The following is a 24,579-nucleotide window of genomic DNA, read 5'->3' on the forward strand; positions in this document are numbered from 1 at the left end:
TCACTACCCTACCCCTCTGCCTCGCACTTGCAACTGCCTCTACCTTGCTTGTCCTTTGCAAAACTGCCTTGCGCCCCCCCGCTCTCTTCCCTTGTCCTGTAAAACTTTCCTTGTCCTTGTCCCAGTCTTGCAAAACTACCTCGCCGCCGCCCCTCCCTGTCCTATGCCAAACTACCTCGCCCCCCCTCTCTTCCCCTGTCATGTGCTCAGGCCCATCCCCTTCGCCTCACTGGCCATCAGCTCAGGTCTGCGGTAAATCTAGAGATTTCTGCTAATTATTCACCACCATGAGTACCATGTAGAGAACACCAAATAGAGGGAGATGAGGTAGAGCAGGAACTGCGATGGCAGAGGGCAGGGTAGGGATGCAGAGAACCCCACACAGAGGGAGATGAGGCGAAGTGCAGGGCAGCTCGTTTCGTTGTTGATGGAGGGGTAGGGATGGCTCTATTTATGGTGGTATCGAAAAATATGGAGCAGGGACACGTGGCCTCCCCCTACGCTATCTCTTTCCCCCCTTAGCCTCTCCCTTCACCCCCTCCCCCATGAGCCAATTGAATTTTTTCTCTCATAACCCCCGTATTCATTAACAACTACAATGCATCCCTACTGGGCTTCTCGTTCATTACAAAGCATCAAAGATAACCACAAAGGCTCTGCCACAAAGGCTCACACAACACTCGACTATAACTAACACAAATGTCGACCTGCTCAACGACTTAAAGCATCAGATAAATTGTCTCATGACATTGCTTCTCCTCGTGGTCACCAACAGCACGTAAGCCTCCCATCCCCGACTGTGTGGAGAGTCCAAGAGTCATGTGCCCTCCCTAGAATCGTGGAGGTTGACTCTCATCACCATCCTAGAGACTAATGGAATGAAGGCGACCGCCCTAGAGAGTACGAGATCAAGGCAATCACCTTCTACATAGGTGATTTCATGCAAGAGGCCCATGTGGACTCTCAAGCCCTAACTATGAGGATGAAGCCCAATTATCCTAACAATCCCCCCCTCAATCGAAATGAGGGAAGAGTTGATACTGAGAACAACATCAACCAAACATAGACCCACATCCACAAAGAGCTATAGCAACAATGATGAGATAACATGCTCACAACAAATGTGTCTCAAAATAGCATTCACAGAGAACTTAGTAGCTCACAAAGAGATAAAAATGTAGGACTTGTTCACAAAGAACATAAAATCCGACGGCTAACGAAGAGTATGTGTTCATCAGAAGACCCAATCTTGATCCTTAAAAAGATTATCTTCGACCAACATAATTGCTTCCTCCTTGCTATCGACCACCAGTGCTTTGTCTTTACTATTTTATGTCTTTAAGACCTCATCTCGTTTCTTTGCATACTAGAACTTTTCTATAGGAGCATACGCTTCTTCTTGTCATCGACCAAATAAGCTCTAGAGTCATAGATGGTTGAACAATGATGTTTTTCCTCACTTAAGAGGATCCCCACACAGTCAAGGAACTCTAGATCATTATCAAGGAGCAAAATTCAAACTATATTACCAAACTGTTCCATAGGTAAGCTTCTAAGAAAGATAGCCTTCTTATCTTCATCCTCGCCTCTCGCTTCAATATCACTCAATTGCCTTAGAAGAGCTTGCATACGATTTAAAAACACCCCAAGTGTCTCTAACTCTTCCATCTGGAGATCAAACAAATCTCGTTTCAAATTGGACTTTGAATGCTTCATCCACACACCGAAAAGAGTCTCTGGCATCTTCCAATTATCAGCAGCAGTAGTCTTCACATCGAGATGATAGAAGTATTTAGGACCAAGAGCTCAGCGTAGATAGTGCAAAGCCTTCTCATCTTTGGCCTCCCATATTGGTATCTTCTTTGCATCATGAGCTCTCGCCTTCGGCTTCTTCTCTGTGCCTGAGACAACACTCCACAATCCTTTTTGCATAAGCAACAATCGAGTGGCCAACTGCCAAGACAAAAAATTCTTGCCGTTGAAAACGATGAGGATAGCTCCTTCTTTATATTTCTTGGATGACTCCATGTTCACAAACTCTCTAAAAACGATATGGATTTAGATGTGCCAGGAAAGATGCCTCTGCAAGCAAATTTAGTGAAGACCGAACCCTCAAAGCCCTTCTAGTTCTTGGTCTCTTCACGTTCTTCGGAGTTGTTAATACTTTCAAGCTTGAATATTTTGACATCTAGTTCTTCCACAACTTCACCGGTCTCTCAGATCGATGGCTCTGATACCACTAATGGATATTGACTCAAATCAGTGATGCATGTAGTGCAATTACTTTGATTATTCTCACAACGAAATTCAGACTTGAAGAAGAAAGACAGCAGAGATATTCGACAATTCATACCACAAGATACTTCTATTCATTAACAACTAGAGCGCATCCCTGCTGGGCTTCTTGCTCTTTACAAAGCATCAAAGATAACCACAAAGGCTCACACAACACTTGACTACAACTAACATAAATGTCGACCTGCTCAATGACTTAAAGCATCAGATAGACCGTCTCAAGACACCGCTTCTCCTCGTGGTATTAACTAGAAAAGAAATCAAGGCATGAGGCTAGACACTAGGCATGGTGACACTCGAGAGCCATAGGGAAAAAGAGAACGTGAGGGAAGAAGCATTAACATAGGTGGGGAGAAAGGATTAAGAGGGGTGGGAATGAAGACAGGGACTATGCCACAAGGGGGAAGGGAGAGGGGGAAGAGAAGCATGTACATGATGGGAGGTGGAATGTAGAGATGGAGACATGAAGGAAAGCGAGTCATGCTTTATTTGAAAGGAAGGATGGGGGGGGAAATCAAAGTACTAGCTAGGTGGCTTTACAAGAATGAGCATGTCCCATCAAGGGATAGCCCCCTCCTTTTATAGCTAAGAGAGGGGATCTCTCCTAATAAATGCATCCTCCCACATGCATGGTGTGTGTGGAAGAGTCTCCCATGTGGGCTAGGTGGGTACGGACTCTCAATTGTGTGCGACAACCCTTTGCCTCATTTTTCCACATAAATCAAACCCCATATCCCAAGTCTAAGATACTCCCTTGGTCTCCTCCCAATTTTATAATTCATTCAAACATCTAGGAGGACAAGTGGAGGGTTGGCACAAGAAGTCTTGCCACCTCTTCCTACTTTCCCCATTATTTAGCTTGTATTCTTTGACTATCTATACTCCCCCCACATGGGCCTATCCTACATGGAGGAATAATCCAATATAATATCCATCTCCACCCATTTTATATTACCTCTCCCATGGTACTTGGGCCATGTCTCACTAAATGCAGGCATGGGGCCGCCTAGGTGGAGGAGTGGCACATGGAGGAACCATGCCACCTTACCATTTTATAATATAACTACCATGGATTATGTACAATACACCTTATGGGTCCTCTTATGTGGAAGGGTGGCACATGGTCATGCCACATGGTCATGCCCTGAACCTCAACCCTGGGCCCTATGCACACCATATTTTATTATACTATTGCCACACATACAAGCACACACATATATTTATGCCTTTTACCTTGGTCAAATTTATCCATAACAGTGGTCACCACTAGCAGCACGTAAGCCTCCCATCCCTGACTGTGTGGAGAGTTCAAGAGTCATGTGTCCTCCCTAGAATCGTGGAGGTCCACTCTCATCACCATCCTGGAGACTAATGGAATGAAGGCAACCATCTTGGAGAGTACTAGAGCAAGGAAATCACCTTCTACGTAGGTGATTGCATGCAAGAGGTCCACGGGGATTCTCAAGCCCTAACTACTCTCTAACCTCATGAGGATGAAGCCCAATTATCCTAACAATTTTGATGCTAGTCATCAATGGTGCTTGGCCTATTGTCTTGATGGTTTCTTTTTCTAGATCTTCTTTTTGTTTTAGGGGTTATTTGTTGACCTTCATTCTCACATTGAGATTGAATTAACAAAAGCCCTTACATTGAGAGATTGGTAATTAATTCGCTATGGGCGTTGAGTTCCCAAGTATGTTTCCTTTGCTATGTTTCCAAGTATGGTGATCACATTGAGAGACTAGTGATTAACTCTCTATGGGAGTTGAGTTCCCAAGTATGTTTCCTCTGCTATGGAGTAAAAATTTAAGACCCTTGGGGTCCCATTAAAAGTTTTAGTATCTTAGGCATCTATATGGATTTTTCAAGTACAATTCCATGGTCTTGGTTTGTACCCTTTGATGTTATTGATGTGTTCCATGTTAGCTTTTCAATACTATTGTCCTTCTTTTTCCTTTCCCTAGGCTACCACCTCCAATATAATGGGTTTATTTTCCTAGGAAACTTGTCTCCTTATCCCTCCTAATCCTCATGATATTGAGCCTTTGGATTGTATATAAAAAGATTGGACATACTATCTTCAGCATTTGGCCAAAATTTTTAGAAGCCATGCATTGTCTAGCTCAGTTTACATAAAAGCTCGATTTTCTTGGAGCCTTTTTTTTTTTGGAATTACCTTGGCTTTCCTTGGATCAACTTTATCCATAGGGCCGCCCCAGCCTCCTATTAGCCTCACTTGCATCGATCTTTGCCCACACCTATCTCCTCCACCCGGCCGATGTGGCTTCACCCACCTCCCCCTTCTACCCTCCTTGGCCTCCTCCCATGTCCCATCCTCCTGTGCCTCAATGTCTGCCCACCCCAACCTGTCTCTTCTGTCTCGTCCCAGAAAATAAATAAATAAATAAATGTTTATTACTTAAAAAATAATTAAATTAATTAAAAAAATTAGTTTATTTATATTATAAATTGACTTTTTGTTTTAAAATATTATAACTTAGTTATATTTTTATTGAAAAAAATTATTTTATTTTAATTAAAGTCACAACAATGCCAAGAAGCTTGATTTAATTTGCAGTGTTTGAAACTTTTCAAGATATTCAATATTTGAAAAATAATAAATTACATTAAATTGTAACCTAGGTTAATTTAAATTATTAGTATAACATTTATTTTTATTACAATATTTTTAAATTCCCAAAAAAAGAGTTATTTTTTTAAAAATTCGAAGAGTATTAGTGAATCATAAACTAAGAAGTACATAGAATTCCAAAACTAATTTAAAAATTTGCAAATGAATTTGTAAGCTTAGTGTTAGAAAATATGCATCGGTGTGCTTTAATCCTATGTGTGTATCTCTGATGGGTATGATAGTTTGAAGAGGCATTAAAGTTTCTTAGTTTGAGGCCTCTACAAAGTATCCTACCCATCAAATATCATTTTTTGAGTATTTCCTTGTTTTGTACATGCAGCATGAGTGTAGAAACATTTGCATCAAGGTGCTTCTAGCTTATGTGCTTGTATCTAATGGTTATGATACTTATTACTTTGTTTAGGCCTTAAAATATATAGATTTAAATGCTTATAAAAGTACCATACCATTGAATATCATTTTCATGGTTTGGAATCGATATTATTGAATCCTCGTTTCTTACCATGCATCATACTTGGGTGTTGAAAAATATGCTTCATTGTACTTCTAGGGTCTATGCTTGGCTCCGATGGGTATGGTATCTTCCAAAAGAGTTGAACTCACTTAGTTTAAGGCCTCCATAAAGTATCATGCCCATAATAGACCATTTGCATGGTTTGAAATGCATATTTCCTTGTTTCTTATCATGCATCATGCATGAGTGTTGAAAAATATGCATCGGTGTGCTTTTGGCCTATGTGCTTGTCTCTGACAGGTATGATACTTTGCACAAGTCTTAAACTTACTTATTTTAAGGCCTGTACAAATCATCGTGCCCATTGGATATCAATTTCATAGTGTGGAATGCATTTTACATATTTTTTACTAAACCCCCAACCATAAACCTTAAACCCTAAATCTTAAACACTAGAGCCTAAACTCTAGACCCTAGACCCTAGATCCTATGCTCTAAACTCTTAACTTATATGCTAACCTATAAGCCCTAAGCCCTAAGCCCTAAACCCTAGACCCTAGGCCCTAAACCCAAAACCCTAGACCTTAGGCCCTAAACCCTAAACCCTAAACCTTAAACCCTAAACCCTACACCCTAAACCCTAGGTTTTGGACTCTCAACTCTTAACCTTATATACTAACCAATAAGCCCTAAGCCCTAAATCCTAGAGTCGAAACTCAAAACCCTAAACCCTAACCCTAGACCCTAAACCCTAAACACTAAACCCTAAAACCTAGACCTTAGACCCTAAACCCTAGACCCTACATTCTAGACTCTAAAATCTTAACTGTATACACTAACCTATAAGCCCTAAATCACAAATCCTAAACTTTAAACCCTAGACTCATGAGCTTGGATGCTTGCCCTTACATCCTAGACCCTAAAATATAGATCTTAGACCCTAAAACCTAAATCCTAGGCCTTGGGATCTAAACCTTAAAAACCCTAGACCATAGATCCTAAACCCTAAATTATAATCAATAATTTATAAAATACATTAATTTGTGCAATAGGTTGTGTGCACCCCAAATCTATTGCATGTGCAATAGGTTGGGGGTGCATCTAACTTGTTGCACAAATCAATTTGATGATTTGTGCAACAGTTTTTGTGCACCCCCAACTTGTTGCATGTGCGACACGTTGAGTGTACCCCCAACCTGTTGCATGTGCAACAGGTTGGGAGTGCACACAACCTGTTGCACAAATCAAGAAAATTTGATGATCTGTGCAATAAGTTATGTGCACCTCCACCCTATTGCATGTGTAACAGGTTGATGTACCCCCTACCTGTTGCATGTTGGGGGAACAGATAACTTGTTGCACAAATCAAGAAAATTTGATGATATATGCAACATGTTGTGAACACCCCCAACCGGTTGCATGTGCAACAGGTTGATGGTCCATATACCCTATTGCATAAATTAAGAAAATTTGATGATTTGTGCAATAGGTTATGTGCACCCCCAACCAGTTGCATGTGCAATAGGTTGAGTGTACCCCCAAACTATTGCATGTGCAACAGGTTGGGGGTATATAATATGTTTCATAAATCAAGAAAATTTGATTATTTGTGCAACAGGTTGGGGGTGCACCCAACCTGCTGCACAAATCATCAAATTTTCTTGATTTGTGCAATAGATGCATTCCTTCCCGTTCCCCCTCGTCCCCCTCTTCTCCCTAGTCCCCCCTCCCCCATATTGCCCCCCTCCTCTCCTCCCCACTCTGCCCTCCTCCACCCCTCCACCACCTCCCCCCCTCCTCCCCCGTTGATCCCCCGTATCTCCCTCTACCTCCTAAACTTTGTCTCCCCCCAATAGACAATACAACATTGGATAACATTAGGGGAGAATTGGAGTCTCAAAAGGGCCTCATAAGGAATGGATTAGGGAATGCTTAGTGGGCTAATGCAAGGGGATTGGAGTGTCCCAAAGAGGCCTAACCAGCCCAACCTAGGTGGGTTAAGCCCACATTTGAGCCCACCTCTCCCCCCATCAATGAGGGGAGGGGGCCACTTTTTGAAATTTGAACTTCAAATTTCAAATCCCCTCCCTCCCTCCCTCTCTCTCTCTCCCTCCCTCCCTCTCTCTCCCTCCCTCCCTCTCTCCCTCCCTCCTCCTCCTCCCTCTCCCTCTCCCTCTCCCTCTCCCTCTCCCTACCCCTCCCTCCTCTCCCCTCCTCCATCTTGCTCCTCCTCCTCCCTCCTCCCTCTCCCCTCCTCCTCCTCCTTCTGGCTCCTCCTCCCTCCTTCCTCTCCCCTCCTTCTCCAGCCGCCGAGGATCCCTCTCCTCTGCTCCTCTCTCCTGCAGAATCTCTCCCCTCCTCGTCCCTCATGTAGCATCTCTCCCCTCCTCCTCCCTTCTATAGTAGCTCCTTCCCTCCCTTCTACACCTGTCGCCCTACTCTTCTCCTCCTCTTCCTCTTGCCCTCATCTGCTTCTCCTCCTCCCTCTTCCTTGCTACTCTCTCCCTCTCACTGCTCCATCTTTGTCAGCTCTCCCGTACATTTTAGCTTGCATCACTGATACCTCTCTTTGAGTACTCATGGCACCATTCGAGGACATATCCAACAAGTACCATGTGAACCTACAATTGGAGGCAGAATATGCAAGCACACACTCTTTGGGATATAGTGGAACTCCTCAAAGTGCGCTCCATAGTCTTCGATTGCAAGGGAAGAAGCATCTTGACCTTTGGGTGGATGGAAACTTATATCCTTTAGACCATGCCACCCAAAAGAGTCCTCCTTTTCATACAATGCATGATGTTGGTCGGTTTGTTGGCAAGGGACATACTGGATTGCTCGGTTATTGCAATTGATTGAACCATTCTCAGACATTGGCTATGCAAGCAAGTGAGGTGCAGAGAGCCCAAGCAGAAGAACTTGCACATTTGGGAAATATTACTATTATGGCAATGCATAATAGTATGTAGGATCTCCAATTGCAAAACAAAGAACTCAGTGACAAAGCACATGCACTAGACTTGGAGCGACATGAATTGGGAGAATCAATCCAGAAGCTTGTTGAAAGCAAACAAGATTTGGAAAGGTCTATCTATGGCCAAGTTCAACGCACTGTGGAGAAGGAATGAGAGAAGTCGATAGAACGACTACAAAAGTTGAAGGGAACACCTTTGGGACTGAAGGAAAGGAAAAGACAATTGCAATCTATGGATGCATTGTCAACCAATAGTGGTGCCCGAAGGAGGAGAATATGGGCTGCAAGGTTAGTTTCCCAAATTTTCAATGAAATTTCTTACCCCAAAACATTCGTGGTGTTGCATTCTTTCCACTAAGACTCATTTGTACTCTACTTTAGGAATTTCATGGAGGATGTGATGGGAAATGGATGATAGTGATCCTTCATATGTTCTAAGAAGTTTAATGAAGCCAAGTGATGTCATGGAAGTGTTGAAGGACCCTAGACAAAAAGGCCTACGTAAACAAGTTGCTAGAGAGGTAATGAAGGATTTCAAGGGCCTCGTCCAAGCAAAGGAGGTGCTTGGAGCTTGTGATGCTGCTGGTGTATGTCGTGAAGCTTACAACTCTATTTTTAAAATTTTCAAGTTTGCTATGGAGGAAAAGTATAAGATATCTACAATGCCCTTGCCAACACCGTGGTCTGTAAGGCTTGCACGTCAAGAAACAAACCAATGCGCTAGAGAAAAGCTTGGAGGATGCGGCCCTTCCATTCATGCAAAAGATCACCTCTTTTGCTCTTAGGAAGCTTATGTGGACCCTTGGCAGATCCTCTCATGACTATCCAATCATTAAAGCTGTAGGTGCAAGGCACCCATTCACCCAATGCATTTTTGCTCTTGTGGGACACAGAGTACATGTATGGTCTCCTCACCATGCTTGTACAGAGGTCACAACAACAATAGTGGACTAGAAAGTGCAGCTTGGAGGGAGAGAGCAGCTCCGATAGAGGGAGAGAGAGGGAGAAGGCATAGAGGGTGCAATTGAAGGTTGAGAGAAGCTCCAAGAGGTGATGTAGCTAGGAATGGAGGGAGAAAGAGTAGAGGGGGATGAGCAGCTGCTCCAGGAGATGTTGTAAGTAGGAATGGAGGGAGAAAGAGCAGAGGGGGATGAGCAGCCACTACAGGAGGTATTGTAGCTAGGAATGGAGGAAGAAAGAGCAGAGGGGGATGAGCAGCTGCTGCTGTAGGAGGTGCTGTAGCTAGGGATGGAGAGAGAATGAGCAGTTGCTACAGGAGGTGATGGAGAGGGAGAAACACAATGGACTACAGAGCAGGAGGGGGTAGAGAAGATGCCAAATGAGTTCCCACATTTGAAAAATGGAGGGAGAATGGAGTTGGACCAGAGAAGAGGAGGGGGCAGGCCTGTAACAAGCTGAGAGGGGGGAAAAATTTGCCCAGAAGGGCCCACCGCCTCTTGAATGACTTGTAGGTTTGTTTGGGGGAGGTGCATATGGGAGAAGGGTCAAGCATGGGTTGAGGGGGGGGGGATGGTTTAGTGGTCCTCGGTGTAAGAGGAGTAGCCAATAGGGGCTATTTGTAGCTATGCCCACCCTCCACCTCAACATGGCATTGCCCCACAAAAAGGAGCACTCCCATTGGTACACCTCAAATACCTCACTAATCCCTTGAAATTAGGAAACACTAACTGGGGGCCCTTTGGAGACCCCAATTCTCCCCTAATGCATATTGTATGCTGTGCTTCAATAGACAACACAACATAGGATAACATATTGTATGCCGTGTTTCAAAACAAATGGTGTATATTATGTGGCATCCACGTAAGAAACATCATGTATCTTATGTAGCAGTATCCACGTAGAACACATGCGCATCCACAAGATATTATGCAATCAAATAATGTATCTATACACCACCTATATGCTAAATTCAACAAACTCCTTCCAATCAATCGGTGTATCCATACACCACCTATTAGACCATATTTTTGTGGAGGTGACCATTTTATTGCAAATTTACCCATCATGATGTATTGAGTGGAGGTCACCAATTATAACTTTGGGGAATTTTGAGCTTTATTAGGCCATATTTGTGTCAAAGTGACCCATTTAGTGCTCCAAAAAACCCATTTTTGGAGTTCACCAAGTGATATTGAGTGGAGGTGACCAGTTCCAAAAAAAGTCCAAATGAAGCGAGAAAGTTCAAATTTTTGAATAGTGTGTTAATGACCTTTCGTCAATTGGAGTGTATTGCAGAATGTTCAGCACTCAGCACTTTTAATGGAACACTTTGTTCCTTGGCCACTTCTTGTAGATAGTATGGAATAACATATTCCATGTCAGGTCCTCATCCTAGACTTCAACATTGAGGAGCTAGATAATTTTAGCTTTGGATTTTCTAGTGCATACTGCCCCCCAGGCAGTTTGGGAAAATGCCTTCCCGACCTCGAGCACCTACTAAGTTAGACTTTTGAAGCATCAATCAATTCATTTTTCACTTCCTAAAAGCATGGTCATTTGGCTTCTCAGCCCTAGCATTTCCTAAACTATTGTATATAATTCCTTAGGTGCCCAATATAATGCAATGCATCTAACTTCACTCAAGCATTGTGATAGTTTGGTGGATTTTCATCTGTCCCTTGGGTGTACCAAATTGTTACCAGTTTGGCCAACTTGATTCTAATAGGTCCTTCTTTGGTGTAACATTGCGGTCTTCAATCCCCTTCTTCAATCCCCTTATAGAGTCTTCAATTATTTGAAACTAGAGAATTGTAGGCTTTTATGGCATGAGACACTGAGGCAATGAGGGAACATTATACTAAAGAATCATTGCAACTCTATAGCTGATCAACCAAAGATTGTGGTGATATATCATTCAATCAACTACTCTTAAACTACCACATCACTATCTTCCCATTGAATAACACAAAAATATTTGATTGGTGGCCATCTCCTATTGCCCAACAAGTAAGCCAATTTCTCCTCCAATGCTCTATATTTTGTCCTTTCAAAAAGCTTGGTTGTAGAAATTGGAGGCAATGAAATGCCCTCTTAGCTAGAGTCATCCCAAGTTCTGGTCGTAACTGCATCTATCAAACCTTTAAGGCTAGGCGACATTTGTCAGGTCCTTTGTGGCCATGTCATATAATCAAGTTTGAACCCCCACTATAGGGTGTTTTGTGGTCAGTAGTTTAAAGGTATTTTACTTCAAATGTCGAGCATCATCACAAGCCGTGGATTATTGTTGGTGGGAAGTAGGATTTATAGGGTCCATAACCCTATTGTAAAGATGTATTTCTCTGATTGGATGTAGATGTAGAAGTTAAGATGGTTTGAGGTGTTGATCCGGTTCCTTAACATATAACTCAACCCTTTTTTACGACCTTGGTGTTGATTGGTCTTCTATTTTGGGCTTTGTTGAACTTCATTTCTCTTTGTAATGCAAAGTATTCTTAGATTTTCACCTCTAAGCATTAAGTGGTTGGACTCCATGGCGGTGATGATGTGAGCTAGCGAGGGTAGAGGAATAGTGCAATATAGCCAACACCGCCCACAATACACAACAATATCAATGTGTACGACACATTTGAAATAAAATCCCATAAAAAATGTAGTCATGTTAGTAGTAAATGGTCAGACATAAATTTTAATGTGCAAATAATATTGAAGCTTATGTAACACATTCATGCACAAGTAATATTGAAGCTTATGCAACACATTCATCCCATAAAAAATGGTAGTCATATTAGTAGTAAATGGTCAGACATTAATTTTGATGTGCAAATAATATTGAAGCTTATGGAACACATTCATGCATGAGAAATATTGAATTTTCCGCAAGCAATGAGTGGCCATGAGTTGGATAAGGACTACTTGGCACATTCTACCACATGGAGGCTAGGAATACATGGAAGAAAATGTTGTAGGAAGATGCCCACATACCTCTTCAGTGATGTTTTTATCAAAGTTGTACTTACATAGTAATATAAAATTATGGAGAAAGTTTATTGAGCTAGTTTTTTTAGTTTCATAATATCATTATAACATATTACAATTTTATATATTTTCTGTTGAAATTTGAAGAAAAAGTTGCAAATCCTAGGGAAACTTTAAAAATTTTCCCATAAAAGTTTCAAACCTTGGCAAATGTTTCAAACCTTTATTTTTTAAAGGGCATACAAACTTTTGACTCGAGTATAAAAGTTTTGCTTCTTAACAAAACTAAGAGGAAAAAAGCATCCATGTACCTCTTTAGATCAAGGGATTATTTTATAATCTCATTGTCCCCTTTGGGTAGGGAGCGTGTTCCATGGAACATAAAAAGGGGAGCACTAAATGCACTATAGACATCTAGTGGCCATGTGCCAATCTTCTACCACACCTATGTAGTGTGTGGTTAATGGCATATTAAAGAGGAAGCCAATGGAATGTTTGACTAGCTGCACTGCGTAGCCTAACATTTGATTCACCTCCTATGGATATAGTTTTTTCTAGAGGTTGTCATGAGAGGATGCTCAAACAAGTTGTGGCCATTATGACTCGTGCTAGCTATGATGGGAAGGTAATTTGTGTTGTGGAATCCCATGAGCTTGAGGTCGTAGGAGACTTGAGCTCCACAAGACAGAAGGGGCTTTTAAGAGCCTTGTTTCAAGAACACTATTGAGTTTCAAGTGAGAAATATTGCATTTTACCCACCTTTAATATCTCCTTAAAGTAGTATTAAATTTTAACTAAAATTTGAAACAGAGATGCAATTTAAACCTATATAGAAAAAAAAGTGAGAGAATATTTTTATCATGTAATTTTTAAACATCATAATATCAAATAAAGTTTTTATACATTAAATCTTAAAAAATAAATATACAATTCTAAAATCCATTTTACCTTTAAGAGAATGAGATGTCATAGGATGCACTTTGTGATGCAGATTTATTTTTATTAATTAACATTTATGACTTTGGCTAGATGGTAAGATTCTTTGGTTCCCCTTACTTATTTTCATGTGATCATGACATGATATAAAAGATGGGAACCACCCTTTAATAAATGTATAATATCAACAAGTACATAATAATACAACATTTAAGTACTCTCAAAGGGAGACTCTTTTGAGATGAGAAGCACTAAAGCTTCCAACCTAGCCTTTATTGAATTTATGGTTCATTGCTTTAATCCCTTTTCCTCCTATAAATTGAGCTATATTGATCAAGGCAAGAGGTAGTTGATCATATTACTATATTTTAGCTTTTTAAAATTTCAGGTTGCAAATCAAATATATCAAACATAATCTTTCATAGGTGGTTCTATCATGCTCCCCTTATGAGCATCATTAAGAGAAAAGCCAAAATTAGATATAGACATGTGAACAAAAACGAAATGCTGTATGTGGGATAATCAATGACACTTTCAAGTTGTCCATGAAAGAAACATGAAAAATAAAGAAGCTATATCCTACATACTTTACACACATTACATTTCAAATCCTTCATCGAACTAGATATTTTAACTGAGTTTTAAACCAAATAGCACCAAATTATCCTAAAGCAACTACTGAGAAGTAATGATAAAACAAAGATGAGATGAAAATATAAGGACAAAAATGAATAAACGTTTTTTGGTTAATTAGAAATTTTCAAAGTATATAATAAAAGTTATATAAGCTTACTGAGTTAATACATTGATAGATAAACACTCCAATTTCATATTATGAAATAATTAAGAACAAAATAATATAATAACAATAGATTAAGAATTGTAAAAACCTTAATTGTAATGACACATGAACAATATCAAAGAAAGAAAAGAGAACTTACTCTAACAACTAAATCTTACTCACTTAAACCTTAATGGATAAAAAATCTAATTCATTATTTTAAAATTATTAAGAAAAATATGAAAGAGAATAGTTGATCAAGAATTTTTAAAAACTAAATTGCAATGACATATGAACAATATGAAAGTAGGGAAAGAGAACTCATACTAATCAAAGATATATAAATTCATTCCACCAAATACTATTTCCCAAATCCTATAGATCTAGAGGCTTCTCATCCTCTATCATGCTTCTCGATAATTTCTTGACCTTCTTCCACTTTAGCTAGAGGAACAACCAGTTCATGTATTATTTTCTCAAATAGCTCTACCAGCTCAGATTCTTCATCCATGTATGAATACTTATCAGTATTGAGAAGATCATTTATTGCACATACCTTTTACAAGATGAATGTTGTTTGCAAAGAGTCCTCCTCTGTTACATAGACTACAAACTATTGGCCAATTTCTAATGCAATTTTTGATGGAAAACATACATTAAAAGAAAAAAAGCTAAGGGGCCAATGTCAGTATATCCATCAAAATTTCCGTTGGAAAAAATTCATCAAAATTTTCTTTGGAATGTAAATATGCTAGCATCGGTATTTCTATAGGTGCCCAATGGAAATACCGATGCTGTGGATTTTTATTTTTTCAATAGGGGGTGGCATGGGGCTTATTATAGTCCCATTTTGCCCCACTATATATATTTTATTACAAGGTAGTACAAAAATGAATACATGCCATCCAAGCTAAAAAGTGCCCAAAACTCTCATCATGTATTAATACGTATACAAAAGTTTGCCCTTCCAAATAGGGTAGTACAAAAATTGAATCTGGATTAATGGGAAAATGCCCTAAGTTAGCTAAATCAAAGCAAATTACTCCTACCGTCATTGTCACCTTTTCATTCGCTGCCTCCCTTGCCTCCTTCACCTCCTTTGTCTCCTTCTCTGCCATCTCTTTCTCCTTCGCCTCCTTCTCCCACATCTTTGGTCTCATCTCCTCCCTTGCCTATATCCTCGCTTGGTTTAATCATGCCACCCTAAGAATGTTGCATGAACGAAAGTGGATAGAGGACTTTATGAGCACTGTTGGGATTAAACAAGATTGTCTATTATCACCAACCTTGTTTGATCTCTATATAGAGGAGCTTGAGACTTTCTTTAAGACTCTAGCGGGGTCAGGTTGCTCTCTCGCCGGATCCTTGATCCAAATCCTCGTATATGCAAATGATGTGGCCTTGCTCTCATCCTTAGCAGAAAGCCCCCAATGACACTTGAATGCACTTCATTCTTTCTGGAAGACACATGACTTGAAGGTCAACCTTAGTAAAAACAAGGTCATTATCAAGCCATGCATAAAGAGCATTTCACATTGGATAGATGATCGCTAGAGGTCGTTGCAACCTATACATAATTAGGGGTTCTTTTCTCTAGCTCATTTTTCACGATGTGACCAGCGATGCAGGCCACAAGAATACACCGTTGCATTATGGGAAGAAGATTTACCAACTGATTGCCCGCTTACCCCCAACTTAGACTCGGAAGAAGAGGCAGGCAAAGTCCCCGGCCCTCAACCAGACTTGCTAGACTTGAGCGACATTTATTTCACTCTCATTTTTAAGATCCTTGGATCAAGCCTCTTCTCTTTGACTCCTTGGTTTGCCCAGTGGGTATGTATGGCAACCCTTGTTGGGGGCCAGACCTATCAAAGATTGATTGAGCTCGAGTGGAGAGACTTCAAGTTCTCTTGCTTTCAAGGATGATATGCGATAAGCCGTTAGTCCCACATTAGGTAGTCCTGCATGAGTTTTGAGCATCCACAATATAGCTTAATGCAAGGTTTCACGTTGTCACGTACTATTACCGCATCAAGGATTATGGCTCTTACCACAAGCACAAGTAGGTTACCATGACTAGCTTTATCTTCATCCATGGCTTTGGCAGCTAAGGGCAACCAAAGTTGTTGGTATGCATGGACACGCAGATGATTAGAGAGTTTGGGACTCCACATCGATAGATTACCCCTCTTTTAGTATAGCGTTGAGACCCCTCTATCTAGTTCACATATCATGAGGTGAACCAAGTTATCCAAGAGGATCTCTTACAACCCTTATCGAATTTGTTGTCCTACCCAGATCAAAGATGGATGGCGACTTTCATTCACGAGGTTGTTTGACACATTGGAGTATCTGCTCAAGACACATAGGCAAGATCAGGGTATAGAATCGAACTTCCCTCAAAGTATGATCATTGAGTTATTCCAGCTAGACAACACAGACCAACAGTCCCCAGGGAGGCGGTGGATCCAAGAACTTGAGCGAGAGACATGATAGACTTAGAAGCTATCCCTGAAAAGAGTGTGATAGTGACCTCCAATCTCATAATATACAGGGCATCTAAAAGCAAATTGCTCCTCCGACTTGATCTTGAGTCGATCACATAAAGTACAAATGCAACCCTCTCTAAGTATGCCCTCAAGCGGCACACTCTCAATTCGAAGTCGATGCGATCAGACACACGAAGCTGCACGATCAATACCCTAAAGGAGTGAGGGAGGTGGATTTATGTATATGTTGGTGGGTCAATGAAGCCCTCCTCTGAAATTCGCAAGCAATGGTCCCTGTAGAAACTGAGCTTCACATGAAGCTCGCTAGGCACTGACAAGGTCTTGAATGTATGTAACCTTAAAGACGTTTGATAAAGAGAAGCTTAAAGCATACAGAAAAAGAAGCTGCCATGTATGTAGAGCTCTCAGTTGGATATACATGTGGCTGTGTTAGAGGATTTAGATTGATTGTCCAAATCAGGACATTTGGCAAATGGATAAAACAAGATTGGATTTCAGAATCACAATTATTCCTGAATCATGACACGCTCCAGCCACCGTTGTGTGCATTGATGTATTCTACTTGACTAATGTAAATCTCCAGCTGGTTAAATCGTCATGAACAAACCATTTATAAGCTGGATGCGTGTCCTTGAAAAATCTAGGAAGTGGCAAAATTTGAGGCTTTTAACCAATGATCATTTCAAAAAAATCAAAAGCAAATTTGTGATTCATTGCATCGACTCACAAACATGAGAATCATTGGTGAAGATGGGACAGTTGAACAGATGCTAATATTGATCTTTATTCATTTTCAGGTGGAGTACTAGGCTGTCAGAAGTATGGATCAATTCCTGGTGAAATCAATGACCATCTCATTCCTGATGCAGAAGGTTTCGATTAGATAGATGATCAAAGGCTCAATTCCGGAATCCATTTGACCCATAATTGCCCTTTGGTGAAATGATGAGACACACCTGGAATTATAGAATGTTTCTTGCACATTGCCCATTAATATAATGATATAAAGTAACAGATCTGACTCCGATGGCTGAAAACAATTTCATTTGTATGATTGGAAGCCACTCCCAACTCGTATGGGTTAGGAGGATCATTTGATGGACATATGCTTATGCTATTCAGTACAGAGATCAATTGATCCTTCAGGAATTTTACTTTTGTAGCATTGGTAATATTGAGTAAGACGCCTCCAATTCATTGCTCAGTACATAGAAACGTAAAAAGGACAATCCAAATAAATTTTCTGGTCCTTTTATAGACCTGTGAAACATAACAATTCCACGTTATCCAAAAAATTGATTTGTTTGAAAACATAAACAGTTCTATCTCGTACCTTTACCTGAGAAGAACAGGATTGAAATCTAGTCTAAGCCTATCAAGCAGTCTTCCAAAAAATATGGTGGACAACTTTAGTAACTCAGAACAAGAAAGAAGAAGTATACCTTGAATCAACAGATACTAAGAATTTGTTCAGCTTCCCAAACTTCCCCTTGCTGAAGTGTTTGTGGATTCTGGATCTGCAAAGGTCAAGTCTAAACATCAGTGCATTGCAGTTTCACAGTAGTTTTTGTCAGGAAATGAGAGCATACATTAATAGCCAGGTCTGTACCACAAGACTACATGAAAAGTGGATAAACGTATTTTACATCATGATGTCTAACCATCTGCATGTCTTCTCAAAGGCATAATATTGGTGCCACCATCCCTCTATTCTTTTCTCCACTCATCTGTGCGAGTTGTAGTTGGAACGAACCTCAGTCCTTGTGTGTCTTTACCAACATAATCTTCATATTTTCTACATTCACTTCAAGTCCATGATGGTGACAAAAGTATTACAAGATGCATAGCTTTATATGACTCTTCTTGAGAGCGTGAGAATGTCCACGTACAATAAAATGTGATGGCTGTCTGCCCCATCATGGACTCATATATTCCTTCCTTCCTTGCATATTCCATTACCATGCATAAAGCAACGAGTGGGAAGCCTTGACATTGATAAGGACTTCATGATTAATACATTCTTTCATCTTGACTTAGCAATGCACATGATGCACATGCTCATATATCTTTGTAACAAGATATGCTAATGGATGCCCCTAATCCTTTATCCTCTTCCACAAGTTACTCAAAGGACCATGTTGAAAGGATTTTTGAAATCAACAAAGCAGAAGTAGATCTTCACTCTTCAATCAGCTTGCTTCCACGAGAACTACATGCAGGGTCACTAAGTGATAAATGGTATAGTGTTCTTACCCTCTTCTAATGGTCTTCTAATGCTCTCTTATAACCGTCTTAAGCCCATTTAGTTATCCAACTCTTCTACACTTGCCTTCTTGTCTTAGCATGCTTAAAAGGAGGTCCTATACGATAGACTATTTTACAAGGTACTTCTCCAATAAAATCAATCTCACGTTGCCTCTCCCTATGAGGTGATAGCTCTATTTGCAATTCCTTTGGCATGATGTCTTCATAGACTTCCAATAGATCTCTGAAACTTTGGGATAACCTATTAAATGCATCAGCATTTGTATCCTCTTTCTTGTTGACCAGTTGCTTTCGCTTTGTGAATGCCACATTCGTTCAAAGGAAACCATGTTTATTTTATCCCATCCTTCTAGATGTCAGTCACTTGTCCGAGTCGTCTTATTAGTGGGTCAGTCCAGAATTGGTTGGCTTCTATTCCAGTTGGCCCTGTTTTGGGGAAGGTGGGAGGGTCGCAGTCCCTCCACCCCTATAAACGGAGGGCTTTGGCACACTCCAGTCCATCACGCTGAAGCCTAATTTAGGCAATTTAGGAGGAGCTGTATTGGCGGACATGCAAATTTCACCCTGTGCCGTTTTCATCCATGTTGCGGCTTGCTGATATTATGATAAATTCTTTATATATGAAGGGGTGCATTGCCCAATCAGCTAGATTGTTTAAGCATTTTGTCTTCGAATTGCTTGTTCGGGAGAGACTAAAATGAAATTGTATATTCTTCAACAGTAGTTGTAGCTTGAATGAAAAAATGTGGACTACTTTTTAATCAGCCTGCTCCTTTAGTGCTATCCTTTGTTATGGATGAGTTTGCCGTTGACCTCCAGAGTGCTGATAGAAACTGAGTGTAAACTTGACCTTTGTATGCTCAAACATGTGTGGGTGTGTGGATATGTACGTGTGAGAGCATATGTTTATACTATGGTCTATACTTGTCGTTGGGCGCTGATGACATCATAGTAGCTAGTCCCTACTATGTGTGATCATTGATGGAGCTTATGGTTTTCAACCTTGCAAGCGACTACCATGAGATTGAAACTGCACTATGTGTTGTGTTTTCAAAGGATGAGTTTGGGCATCTAGATATAAGTTCACATCCTATTACCAGACATCCAAGTTCTTTCTATTTAAAGTGGTGTGTTGCCCTATTAGCTAGATTGTTTAAACATTTTTTGCTTAGAATTGCTCTTGGGAGAGATAAAAATGAAATTGTATAGTCTTCACAAGCAGTTGTAGCTTCAATAAATAGAATGTGGAGTACTTTTAATTAGCCTTCTTCTCATTTAGTGCTAGCTTTGTCATAGCTTCCCCTCACCTCTCGAGTGCTGACGGAAACTCAGTATGAAGACTTTTGTGCTCAAGTATTGTGGGTGTGTGGATATGTATGTGTGAGAGCATATGTTTATACTATGGCCAAACATACTATGGTCTACACCTACCGTGGGGCACTGATGACATTGGTGGGGATGTCTTAGTAGATAGTCTCTGCTATGCGTGATGGAGTTTATGGTTTTCAGCTATGTAGTGACTATCATGACTTTGAAACTGCACTACGTGTTGTGTTTTTAGAGGATGAGTTTGGTATGTTCTTGGATTCATCTAGATATAAATATATAAATATATTACTTCTTCACCAGGTCCTCAACTAGATCCATGGGTGATACTCTTGTGATCTGTTCCAACGAATTGAAGGAAGGAATCCTCCAAGAAGGAGACTCTGATTTGGAAAGGTGTTGTAGCCTGTAATTTCACTTTACTATTTGTGTGTTGCATTCTCAAACATCTTGTAAGCCTATTCCTAGCTTTGGAAAAATTGGGAAATTGCATGGAACTAGCAATTATTTGGAAGGTTGAAGCTACATAATCATTTGGTTGCAAGGTTTACATGGGAGATCACCGAAAGAATAGAGGTGCAGCCCAAGGCCATGACGGACTAGTGACAAAGCTGTGACACCGGCAGATCGAGTAGCATGATATTGGATACAAAGACATGTGAATGCACTCTCCATGAAAATGGGTACCACCGTAGACATATCCCAAACATCCATCTTGCTGATTGGGGGGTATAGCCTAGAAAATCTTAAAGAATCTTTATGAAACAAACGACTTGTCACACACCCTTTCCCTGGAGGATGGGAACTAGATCCATGACCATCTCACCTGGTGAAGGTTGTGGGGAACCAATTGGCAATAAGGACACAAGTGACTTAACCATGCTTGTGTTGGGGTCACTTCCCAGGAACTTCAAGGGGTTCATCACAACAGTGACGGCACCCCAACAGCAATCGAGGAACTTGGGCCTCTACTACCATGGGAGAAAGCCCGAGAGAAGCAGTATGATAGAGATGGCAGTGACAAGGCCTTCTTTGGACAAGAAAAGAAGAGAAAGTGTTACTATTGTGAACAAACTAGACCATATTGCAAAAGACTAGAAAAAGAATAAAGTAGATCAAAAGAAGGAAGGTGGGGAGCTCTTTCTAGTCATAGACCTTCTCCGCTCATGCAGTGAGTAAGATAGCGAGTGCTGATAGTGGTGCCTCGAGACAATTGTCCAACAGCAAGAGCTAGTTCAAGGTATTGCAGCATACACATCCGGAGTCATCGTTGGTGACTGTTGGAGATAACAAGAAGTGCTCAGTCGAAGGAATTGGGAGTATTCCATTCACCGCAGACTCATTTGGGAAAAAGGTACTTTCAAATGCTCTTTATGTACCTGATCTATGCAAAAACCTGCTTTCTATTAGTTAGATTACAAAGAACATGATGAAGACATTCGATGACAAAAAAGTCCTAAGCCGCTCAAAGGAATGAGAAAGATCGTGGCATGAGGAACAAGGAACATGGGTAGTACAAGATCAGGGCATTACTGGCCCACGTGGATCCAAATGGTTCAAAGTTGTGGCATTTGAGATTTACGCATGTCAGCTCTACGGGACTCTCTCAAAGATGCACAGAGTTGGATTCAGGGATAGACTTTCACATGTCGCAGATAGTTCAGAAGTCTTCCATGCTACGCAGAGAGCCAAGATTCTACTATAGGTGACATATGCGGAAAGAAGTATATCACATCATTCTCCAGAGCCAAGTATTTATTTACTTTCATTGATGATTTCAGCACTTTAGCATCACAAAGAAATCTTAGGCACTTAGCAAGTTCAAGGAATGGAAGGCCAGATTTGAGAAGGAGTCAAGAAAGGAATTGACAACATTCAAACTGATAGAGGGGGAGAATTCACTTTAAAGGCTTTCGATGCCTACTAAGAGAAGGGATCAAGACACACTTGACCATTACACACACATCTAAGGAGTGAGAGAGAGGAAAAATCGGGTGATCGCAGAGATGGGATTATGTATGTTGAAGGAGAAGAACCTTCCCAGATCCTTTTGGGGTGAGGTAGTCCATGTAACAGTACACATCTTGAACAGGACAAAGGCCAAGATGGTTGAGGGAAAAACTCCGTACTGTATAAATACAATCGATTCTGTAGAAGGTAATGTAATGGGCTACAGTAGAAGAAATCGATTTACTATGCAATAGACAAAATCGATGTCCCTAATCCAAAACATAGCAAGATACAAGGTCTCAGGAGAATTATGATTTAGTCTTAACAACCAGAGAGCAATTTTGATGAAGTAACTCAAGCCAGGGAACACTGGTGAGAAACCACACACAACAATCACTGTATGAAATTGCACCTAGAAACTACAATAACATGTTGCATTGGATTCACGACAGTCTCCTCAAGTGATACCACTTTGTTGGAGCTCACAATAGAAAGCTAATCAACATAAGTAGTGAGAACTAACGAAATTCAACACACACAAAGAAATCGGCCATAGCCTACATTAAAGACATCTATAGAAGAGATCGACCAACAAAGACTACATCTCTGATGACAAAAGTGTAGCTTCCAACCCAAGAGAGACACATCTGTGTGAGAGAGCCGCCATATATCAAATTCATGATGTAGAAACTCCAAAACCGCCAGAGATTGCTCCTGCAATTGCTCCATGACATATGGGCACATCTCTAGGTGAGTTCAACTACCTAGGAACTCCTATCACAAGCTGTAACATGATAGAATCTCTCCACGTGGCAAATACATGAAGAAACCAAAACAACCATGCTTTGGATTGCAAGCTCCAACATACCTCATCACGCCAAAGACGGGAGATTAAGAAAAATGTTAATCCATCCAAATGAATACCTCTGACACAACTGTGATTATCCAGATCAAAAGGAATTCACTGAAAGAAAGCCAGAAAGTAATTCTTCAAGAGTGAAGCTTCCCCAAACCGATATCTCTCTCACAAACATGGGACATCAACAAAAGAGAGCCACCAAGACACTGAAAATCTTGATGGTGGTACCAAAACACACAATGATCATACCACATGTCTAGCTAGCTCAACATAGTCCGAAAAAAATCTTCCTGAAGTACCGGACTACTTTAAAAATTACACAATTGGTACTGCCCCCATAGCAATGCCTAGACCATTACAAGAGTAAAAAATACAAGAAATTGATAGCATTGGAGAGAAACTCTAGTGTATGAGGTGTTACGCTCTAGCCGAGGTAGCATGACCTCGGAAGAATCAGTCGACATTTCCCTTAAAGGATCTATGTTTGTAATTATTTGTTTGCGCTTCATGTAAATGATCCGGAGGGAATTAATGTCAAGGTCCTAGGTGAGGGTTGATAGCACCAGACTAGGTCGATCTAAGGCTAAGGGCCTAATGCAAGGAATGTGCCTAGGGGCAAAGAATATTAAAGCATCCCAAGAGAGGGGTGAAATGTTGCATTAGGAAGGCCCTATGATGATGACATGTGGCATCTAGATCCATCTAGGGAGATGGGGCTTGTTTAAGCTAGAGAGAGAAGAGAATGAAGTGTTCACGTATGTTTTTTCTGATTCGAATTCTCTGTTAGCTCTCCCGTTTTTCAACAAGGTTGGCTGGGTGGAATAAAATCGGTGCTTCTCCTGTGATTTGCCAGTAGATAGAGTAAGATTGTTACAATTGGTATCAGAGCTTCAGGAAGGGCGAAGGGATAGGCGTGGAGCTGTGAAGTCGAAAGACACGAACAGTCGTCGAAGGACCAGAGCGTAGGTGTGACGAATTTGCTACGCGTGACGCCCAATGGAGAAACAGACAAAGGGCTCGTGACCTTCACGCGACGGACGATGTGGCTGTTCGGTGGCCATCTGGCACTGTGGTTAGCAGAAGATGGCGGGATGTTAGGTGACTGTTCGTGGTATGGGAGTTACGTAGAGCTAGGTGGAAGCGTTGGTAGCGGACAGGAGGTTGGAGCGATACGTGACGAGATGCGAGATGGGCTGACTCGACGAATTCTGGAGTGGCGACCAATGACGTGACTTACAGTCAGAGCCCTGCATGGTCACGTAAACAGTTCGTAGGCAGACATATTAATTGCGATCAGGAAGTTACTTGGGGCTGCAGGCTTCGGGATATTTGGCTATGTGGATGGCTAGCCCATGACAGTTTTGACTGATTCCCTCAGACAGATTTCGATCAGAGAGCTACGCCTTGGCAGAGGAAAAGAGGAGCATATCATTTGTTTGTGGAGCTGAGGCAGGAGCGAACAAGACCAGGGAGCACTTTATCTATTTTCCCTTTCGGTTTTCGTCATTCCTGTTTTGTCAGAAGCAGTTTAGGCTTTTGTGGTTGTAGCAGAGTTTGCGGTTTATGATGCTATAGCAGAGACAGATTATGCCTGTGCATATGCCTTTGTGCTTCAGTCTGAGTTGACTTGCAGGAATTTC

At 41.0% G+C, this 24,579-nt stretch overlaps 1 protein-coding gene across 1 annotated transcript in view; it reads right to left on the bottom strand.

The window, feature by feature from the left end:
- Positions 1-17,302: 17,302 nt before the first annotated feature.
- Positions 17,303-24,579, bottom strand: part of LOC147904414 (Galactose mutarotase-like superfamily protein) — a 47,804-nt gene continuing 40,527 nt past the window's right edge. Inside the window, exons 10-11 of the mRNA XM_087394296.1 lie at positions 17,982-18,056; positions 17,303-17,799 (exon numbers count right to left, since the gene is read on the bottom strand). Of these exons, the coding sequence (XP_087250422.1) occupies positions 17,988-18,056 (69 nt within the window). The 3' untranslated portion in view covers positions 17,303-17,799; positions 17,982-17,987. The remainder of the gene's footprint in view (positions 17,800-17,981; positions 18,057-24,579) is intronic.

Source organism: Dipteris shenzhenensis, chromosome 2 (genome assembly GCF_047967505.1).
Source record: "Dipteris shenzhenensis isolate YYH24624 ecotype China chromosome 2, Dip_SZ_1.0, whole genome shotgun sequence".
NCBI classification, from domain to species: Eukaryota; Viridiplantae; Streptophyta; class Polypodiopsida; order Gleicheniales; family Dipteridaceae; genus Dipteris; species Dipteris shenzhenensis.